We start from the raw sequence: 604 nt of genomic DNA, 5'->3' as shown, positions 1-604 counted from the left end.
AGCTGCTCGAGCAAGCCGGACAATCCATAGGGAGGACATGAGGCACCCCATGGCGCAGCGAGGGAGGACATGGTAGAGGCGGTACGGTACTGGGGGTAGGTAGGGGGCCCGGGAGCCGCTGGGGCAGCCCGGACAGTCACGGGAGGACATGCGCGCACATGGCGAGCGAGGGAGGGCACGTAGAGGCGCTACGGTATTTGAGGGAGGTAGGGGGCCGGGAGCTGCTGGCGCAGGCGGACAATCAAGGGAGGACATGCGCGCACATGGCGAGCGAGGGAGGGCATGTAGAGGCGGTACGGTACTTGGGGGAGGTAGGGGGCCGGGAGCTGCTGGGGCAGCCGGACAATCAAGGGAGGACATGCGCGCACATGGCGAGCGAGGGAGGGCATTTTATGGTACAAATTTACTTGAAGTTGCAAGACATTTCACAGCCGGGAGCGCTGAGAATTTCGGAAACAAAAAGAGAAGACGAGGCGAGCAGCAGCAGCATCAAGCCTGCCATGGAGGGATACGTGCAGAAGAGGTTTCACTCTCTCCTCAAGACCTTCTCAGACCTCCAGGCATGGAGCAGCAGCCCAGTCTCTCAGACCGAGCGCTTGCTAGA

General features: G+C 61.6%; 1 protein-coding gene across 1 annotated transcript in view; it reads left to right on the top strand.

Annotated features, from left to right (window-relative positions):
* The window catches only part of GUITHDRAFT_58308 (hypothetical protein), a gene marked incomplete at both ends in the record, with an annotated part of 1,446 nt that extends 1,147 nt beyond the window's left edge, over positions 1 to 299 (top strand). Inside the window, one exon of the mRNA XM_005817690.1 lies at positions 116 to 299. Coding sequence (XP_005817747.1) covers positions 116 to 299 — 184 coding nt within the window. The remainder of the gene's footprint in view (positions 1 to 115) is intronic.
* Between the last annotated feature and the right edge of the window lie 305 nt (positions 300 to 604).

Source organism: Guillardia theta (genome assembly GCF_000315625.1).
Source record: "Guillardia theta CCMP2712 unplaced genomic scaffold GUITHscaffold_669, whole genome shotgun sequence".
Classification (NCBI taxonomy): Eukaryota; class Cryptophyceae; order Pyrenomonadales; family Geminigeraceae; genus Guillardia; species Guillardia theta.
Note: the sequence above shows the minus strand (reverse complement) of the source record. Positions and strands in the feature narration are given on the sequence as shown.